The following is an 8353-nucleotide window of genomic DNA, read 5'->3' as shown; positions in this document are numbered from 1 at the left end:
AAGATCTGAAGGCGCTCTCTCCATTTACCTTAGCAATGCTTGAAGTCTTTGGGACCATGTCAGTTGAGTGCAAACCTTTTGTATATTTCTATTTAAAAGAACCCAGGCCAGAAGCATCGATGCAGCAATTCCAGCTTCCTGGTCGGAAACAACAATGACATAGAACGATTCATTTCCAGGTGATGAGCGATGCAAATGCCAGAAACTGTCGAGGGAACTAGGACGGGAAAAAATTCCTCAATGTACTAAAGAACAAATTGAAAGTATGACACTGATTCTTGCTCTTTTATATATATATATATATATATATATATATATATATATATATATATATATATATATATATATATAAAAAAATCAAAGATGTAGACTAACTGGCCAGCGCTTGATGCCAAAAAAAAAAAAAAAAAAAAAAAGAAATTTAATTGCTATTCCATATCTTCGTATCATCAAGCCATCAGACCTTTCATTCCCCAGCAACCCGTCCGACTTGGGACAACTCAGTAGTATAGTAATCTTTTTTGTTTCTGCCAGCAGGAGGCCCACAAGATTGAAAATTGAAATAAAACAACGATTACATTTTGGATTGGTACTTCCAATAACATACTTATTGGTCAACAACGAACCATTACAGAAAATTCTGCGTGTATGATCTAATTTTCCCGCCTGTGCATGCCAAATAGTTTGTTAATTCACCGAGAGGTAAGGGGAACTTGCAAACTCAACAGTTAGAGCATTGTTAGTCTTTGAATGCTCAATCAGTACACTGCCTTAGTAAACAACTCCACTGTAAACCAAAGAGGTAATGGATAAAAAAAAAAAAACCTTCAGCTTAATCATCTCGAATCACCTTTTTCAAGCTTTTCAATTTCTTCCTGGTGCTTTCTCTCGGCTTCTTGAAGTTCTCTTTCAGCATCCTCTTTATCCTCCAAATCATCGCGATCTTCAAACTCCTTAGTTGCTGCCATTGCTTTAACAACAGGATCTCTTAGCTCAGCAATAAGACCACCACCAATCCTGTACTCTTCTTCATCACCAATCAGGAATAGACGTTGGTCAGGTCCGGAGGCCATCGGTATATCTACTGCCAATAATTTCATATCATACTGCAGAGAGAAAAGCAGAATAAAAATGTTGGCATAAGCATGGCTAGAATGAACAAGAAACCAGTCAGATTCCTCTGCTTCAATTTCTGGAAAATCTCTAGTGAAAAAATATATTTCAGACATTTAGAGTTCGAAACACTAAACTCTAGATGATCATTTGACGAGCTATATTATTGCTTCATGTTCTCCAGAGTGAGAAACGTAGGGCTCTAAACAATCCAGCTCAATTTGATTATAAAACCTATTTACCCGAACTTATGCTCATGACACGAATATTAAGCTTCATTAAGTTTGAAAACTCAAGCTGATTCTTGTATATAATAGGTTAAATCAGCAACCAAGTGAAGTACTATGATGATTACAATTTCAAATGGATACCCTATTCTTTTTTTTTTTTTTTTGGTACTTCTTTATTTGCTGGAAAGATGGAAATATAATACTACCTCCATCCCAATTTATGTGATATAGTTTGACTGGGCACGGAGTTTAAGGAATAAAGGATGACTTTTGAATCTTGTAGTCTAAAACAAGTCAGAGATATTTGTGTGGTTATAAATCATCTCGTTAAGCGTAAAAGGTAAAGTTTAAAGTTAAATTGTTGCCAAATAAAGAAATGTATCATTCTTTTTGGGACAGACTAAAAAGGAAAGTGTATCACATAAATTGGGACAGAGGGAGTACTAGATAACACCGGATCACAAAGTGACATCCTATATTCTGTGGATAAAGCTCACTAAAATGTCAAAGCTTGCAGCCTCAAAACCTCATTGGCCGAGCTCAATCCAGTTTAACGCATAACTTATTACTTAAGTTAAAAACAAACTCAACTCAATTACCAATTAAGCTTTCTGAAATATGCTTGAGCTGATTTAGCAGATTACATCTTAGACCAAATTTTGATCTTGTCGCCACGTGAACTTTAACCAATTTTGCGCTCTCTCTCTCTCTCGTGCACTTTAACCAATTTTGATCTTGTCATGTATCTATTTTGATCTTGCCACCATGTGAACTTTAACCAATTTTGCTCTCTCCCTCTCTCTCTCTCTCTCTCTCTCTCTCTCACGTGCACTTTAACCAATTTTGATCTTGTCATGTATCTATTTTGATCTTGCCACCACGTGAACTTTAACCCCTCTCTCTCTCTCTCTCTCTCTCTCTCTCTCTCTCTCTCTCTCTCTCTCTCTCTCTCTATAACCAATTTTAATCTTGTCATGTATCTATTGCTTATTGCTAGTCTTTTATTCACAATGCTATAAGAACTATCCCTTTTAAAGCTTTACAATTTCCACTTAGGCATGATTAGTCAAAAAAATTTGAATCTCGTGATACGTGACAATATTCAGGTATGAAGAAAAAATTGCAAAGGCACGAGTTAAGCTTTATCATATAGAAAAGAAGAAGCAGATTTTCGAAATTGGTAACTGTAGAAGAAGCAGATGATTTGAAATCAAACCTGGCCTTGCTTATTCTTGACTTCAACACTTACTAAACCTTTCCGCTCAGAACCTCGTATTGGAAAAATTAGAAAGCATCTTTTGCCCCTAAACCGTGGCTTGAAGTTCTTAAGGGTAATACCACCTCCTGACATGACATATGCTCTCAAGTCTGTTCCAGAGAGGGGAGCACCCATAACCTCAAGAATTCCAGCTTCTGTATTAAGTTTTCTCATTGCCATTCTGTACACCTTATCAGGGTTGATGGTAAATCTTGAGCGAAGATACAAACCCTAACATAAAAAAGCAGAAGTTTTCTCAGTTATAGGTATCAGAAAAAGTACAGAGGATGCTCAATCAGCAAGAGTTCAAAACATGGAAAGCTGGGAGACTTTAATCATAGACCACCCACTTTTTCTTTTTTTGATTGGTTAGACCACCCACTTTTCAAAGCACTAAACAAATCCTTAAAGGGTCGTTTCATTCGCGTACAAGGTTATCCAGGGATTTTAATACTAGGACTAATAATCCCCGGATTGTTTAGTATTATTACTTTGTTTGGCTCGTTTAATTAAAAATGAATATACAGGTATAATCCAAAACATTTGTTTGATTTGAAGCTGAATAAACTTGAATAAATTTTTGTTTCCAATTTTAACCTTGAATATTTCGTAACTCAGATATTAGGTGAATCATTTATTATAATTTTATTTAGCTAGATAAACTGGCAAAGTCATTGTGTCAAGCAAGCTCCAGTCAATCCTCCCACGAACAAGCAGCAAAAGTTAGTTTCAAACAGGCAACAGCCACTTCTGATTATTATGTGCTCAACCTATTTTTTACATTTGTGTTTTTCCTTATTTATGTGTTCTTTAGCTGAAATGTTGAGGTGAAAGCTCTTTTTATTTTCAGAACCAACATCTTTTTGGGGTCTCTGTAAGGTAGAATGAATACTAAGGAGCCGTTTGGACATGGTTTGAAACCATGTTTGGACATGTAATTTGGATATCTTAAGTTGTATTTTCTCTTATAGACATAAAACCCCACAAGTTGTGAAAACTATCAAAACATTCCCAATTCTTATACAATCTTACCAAATGAGCAAGTCATAGTTCATAACAAAATTAATAAGCTACTAGAAGGCCTTTCTAAAAACTACAACATCAATTGATCAAACTTTAGTTCAATAAAAACGAAAATTTAACATGAATAGTAATGTAACTACTCTTTAATATAATCCTCCCACATGGTAGACATAAATAAAGGTTGGTGGAAGTTAATGAGGTTGGTAAATGGTTGGTGGGAGTAATTGTTAAAAATATTTACCAACTTATGGGTCTTTTTTATAAAATATAAACTTATGGGTCAAGTTTTATATTTAAATTTTTTGAAACTATGGTTTCAAACCCCCAAATCATGCCTTTTTGGATGATTTGGGGTTTCAAACCATGGTTTGAAACCATGAGATGAAACGCATGTCCAAACGCTATATCAAACTCAAGGTATTCTGGTAATCTTGCCATTTTGGAAAAACAATGTATGATAAGAATGAAGGCTTTTTCAGGGGTCATCTTGCCATTTTAAAAGCTTTATCAAGGTATAACTTATCCGAGGATTATTATCCCATGATGGATGAGGGATAAATAATCCCATGATTTTGGTATAAATTTATAGCGGTATTCACTAGAAATAATAACCAAATGGCCCCTTCTAAAAATAATAACTAGTCCCGACCCTCAAGCATGAAGGAGTGAGCTCCACATAATGTGATGCACAAGTTTGTGCGTTAACTTGGATTGACCATTTTGGGACTTTGAAGTTCATGGTCCAGATATCAGATTTTTACAAAGCCAATTATATAGTTAAGCCTTTGACTTGCGAGGTTGACAAGTTCCTACCAGCGCCTACACTCTATTACTATTACCTGACAAAAACGTCCTTAGAAGGCATAATTGTGGTTTTCTTTATATTTTATAAAGTGAGCATTTCACTAATAAGCATCCAAAGAATGCAAGGCAAAATACAAATAAGATTAGCTCCAGTACTTGCTCATTAAGCTCTTAAATAAGGCTCTTAGTGCAGACATATTTGTGGTTCAATTTTTGGGATAATCAGCAACTAGTCTTGATAGTTTACTTTTCACAAAGAATGATTCCGATTCTCAAATTAACAGTTTCTTATAAGGCACATTATAACTTCTTTTTTTGTTGGATAAGGGCACATTATGTTCATGTGTAAGGATGCAATTAGCACATTCAGAAGTTCAATGAAGAACAACTCAAACAATGTACAATGATGTATTTGGTTGAATTAGTTTGTAATATTTGGAGGTCTTAAATTGAGCAGACACATGTCACACATCTGTTCGTGAAAGAGCAGGATTATTCTGAAAAGTCATCTCTCAAGTTCTATAAACATACGGACTCTCCTGAAGTAGCATAAAAAAATCTGCAGTATACTAGAGCTTTGTTGAATCCTGAAGGGAATTGCTTGTAACCCCCTAAAAAGAATATACAGGAAATATCTCTTTAAGGAGAGTAGTATCGCGTCAAAACCTTTCGTCTTCAATTCGATTATTCCTGTTCTTTTCTAACAGTATTTCCAGAAACACATGCTCATTCACACATCACATATATCTATCTATACATCAGGCATCAAAGCCAACACACCAACTTCATTTTTTATGGATAAGGGCACATTATGACACTAGCACCAGCTAAGTCACAGTAAGGATGCAATGAGCACATTCAAAAGCTCAGCAAAGAACAACTCAAACAATAATGTAATTTCCAGAAACGCATGCTCATTTACACATCACAATAAAAGGCAGCTCGGTGCATATGCGCGGGGTCCGGGTAAGGGCCGGACCACAAGGTCTATTGTACGCAACCTTACCTTGCATTTCTGCAAGAGGCTGTTTCCCCGGCTATTTACACATCACAATATATCTTACAAACAGAAACTTAAGAAGAACTCACAGCAAAAGCGACAATGGCGGATGAAAGAGCAAGAAACCCATACTTAGCCATGCCTTCAGACAATCCAATAAAAGTAGTAGCAATTCCAAACAAAACCCTCCATAGCAAAATGCACACCATAATACCTGCTGCACCAAACAACACCAAAGAATTCCTCTTCCAAAATGCCTCAATTTGCAAACCCACAGCACCCCTATACCGCGACACCGTGTCCTTTGCAGCTATAACAGGTTTCTTCAACATATTTTTCCCAAAACCCCCACTACTCATTTTTTTCAATGAAAAGTACCTAAACCCTAATAGTTTCCTAAAATTACCATCTGGCTCTAAATTCTTGCTAGGGTTTTGCAAAACCCGTGAAAACGGTGAAGATGAAAAAAGGGTTCTCCGGGAATTTGAAACCCATGGATTAACAAAGGGTTTTTCGATAATCTTGGAATGATTAGAAAGGAAATGAGATATACCATTTGGGTTTGAAAAATGATGGGGTTTTGATGAAATATAGTGATAAATGTTATTCAGAACAAATTTTGAAGATGATGATTTCGACATTTCTACAACTGGGGTAGATTTAGATTCACTTAAAGCACAAACTCAAGAATATATGATCTGATCACAACAAGATAATCCTATAGATAGGAAAATGGTGGTAAATATAGAAATGAAAGTGGGTTTAAGAAGTTATTGCTTGTTCTTGAAGCGCAAAATGAACATTGTTTAGCTTTCTCTACAGTGCTTTTCTGCAAAATTTCCCGGTCAGCGGTGTTATTCTTACCAGGGAAGTTTTTGTTGGTTTAATCGAACCTTTGAAAACGAAATTTTGAGGTTTCTGCCCCCCTGTGATTGGATATATTTTACTTCAGCCCTTAAGAAATTGTTATAAATACACTGTATTGTGGATGTCCATTTAAATACACAGCAACTTGCAAGCAGCTTCTCATGGATGAACTTACAATCAAGCAGACAGCTTCCAAGTAGCTTGTACAACAACTTGCAAGTAGCTTTGCTTACAATCAAGCAGACAGCTTCCAAGTAGCTTACACAATAGCTTGAAAAATAGCTTACACAACAGCTTCTCTGAAGCAGCTCACACTACAGCTTCTTTGAAGCAGCTTACAGAGCAGCTTCGGTTCTTCTATAAATAGGAAGTCAATTCACTTCATTTGTACATCACTTTAAAGTTGAATAATATATTAGTCTCTCTATATATACTTGCCTCTTGTGTATTTACTTTATAGACTTCATTTTATAACACGTTGTCAGCACGAGACTGTGCCATCTAGAGTGCAAATTTGAAAGCCTCGAAGGTAGTATAGACTTTCTTTTTATTAGTTGATGGCAAATCTTTCTAAACGTGAATTTGTTACCCTTAATATATCGTGCAAAGGCTGCCTGCCTTGGATGCTTGATCTTTGAAATTCATCTTGATGCGATGTGTCTGGCAGATACAATCAAAGATAAAAATCAGGCATCAAAAGAAGACCGTGCCAAGGCAATGATATTCTTCCGCCATCACCTTGATGACGGCTTGAAATTGAAATATGTCACTGTTAAAGATCCGCTTATGTTGTGAAATAACTTGAAAGATAGGTATGACCACTTGAAGATGGTCATTCTTGCACAAGCACGTTTTGATTGGATCAATTTACGGCTGCAGGATTTTAAATCTATCTGTGAGTATAATTCTTCAATATTTAGAATTATATCACAGTTGAGATTATGTGGTGAAAATAACACTGATAATGATATGCTGGAGAAAACTTTCACCACTTTTCATGCCTTGAATATGCTCCTGCAACAGCAATAAGGAGAGATGAGGTTCAGAAAATATTCTGAATTATTTCACATCTTCTTGTGGCCGAACAAAATAATGGGTTATTAATGAAAAATCATGAAAGCCGACCTACTGGGTCTAGTCCATTCCCTGAAGTGAATGAGACTAATTTCCACCAAGCTAAGTGTGGAAAAGGTAGTGGTCATTGATACGCTCAAATTACGCCTATTAATGTTATAACGCGGACGTTGTCAAATATAGTAACCCAACAAAGTTGGGGTCGAATCCCACAGGGACTATGGTGTGAAAATGTTACTAAAGTCGTAAGATGTTTAATTTAGGTCTAATGTCTTAATCCGATGATTTTGGTAAAAGTTGGTTTTTTATGACTAACTGCTAACTAATTGCTTTGGGTGGTAATTTATGGTAAAAGAAACTAAGGTTATGTCCCCTTTAGATGAGGTGTATGATCATGGATATTGATCTTGATATACTTCTAATGGATTGCTATATGAATGCACTTAACCTCTACGTGAATCTCTACTATTTTCCAATAAATAAAGATTATTTCTTTCTATGATTTTCCCAAATATAAGAAAGTGATATGAAGAACGGTTAATTATGCCAAGTAAATTCGTCTTATTCCTTAGTGAATCTATTAAACAAAGTTTAAAGCTTTGAGTCGTTGTTATTTATTCTTACCAACCCTAATTATTTTCCCAAATAAATCAAGGTTTATGGCTTTAATCAATGTTTACAACCATTAACTATGAATGAAGAATGAAGAATAAATAAACCTTAACAATCCATTATGCATATATCAATCACAAACCCAATGACAAAACACCCATCAATTGATTCACAACCCTAGTAAAGAAATTTAGCTACTCATAGAAAAAGAAATTTTTTTTAGAAATAATTGAGATCATAATGCTTACGAATTGATTTCTTGGTATTGAGGAGAAAGTAATTGCAATTGTTTGTAATCCAAAAGACTTCCAAAAGTATGAGTATTTAGTGCTAAGAAGAATAAAAACTGAAATCTGATGTCTCTCGTGCAAG

The 8353-nt window shown here is 35.4% G+C and overlaps 1 protein-coding gene across 1 annotated transcript; it reads right to left on the bottom strand.

Moving 5' to 3' along the window:
* Nucleotides 1-490: 490 nt before the first annotated feature.
* Nucleotides 491-6380, bottom strand: LOC132052973 (uncharacterized). Its single transcript, XM_059444736.1, has 3 exons — nt 5518-6380; nt 2560-2832; nt 491-1106 (listed from the first exon to the last, which is right to left on the bottom strand). Exons 1-3 carry the CDS (start codon nt 6067-6069, stop codon nt 837-839), a joined length of 1095 nt encoding a protein of 364 aa, XP_059300719.1. The 5' UTR covers nt 6070-6380; the 3' UTR covers nt 491-836.
* Nucleotides 6381-8353: the final 1973 nt, after the last annotated feature.

Source organism: Lycium ferocissimum, chromosome 1 (genome assembly GCF_029784015.1).
Source record: "Lycium ferocissimum isolate CSIRO_LF1 chromosome 1, AGI_CSIRO_Lferr_CH_V1, whole genome shotgun sequence".
Classification (NCBI taxonomy): Eukaryota; Viridiplantae; Streptophyta; class Magnoliopsida; order Solanales; family Solanaceae; genus Lycium; species Lycium ferocissimum.
Note: the sequence above shows the minus strand (reverse complement) of the source record. Positions and strands in the feature narration are given on the sequence as shown.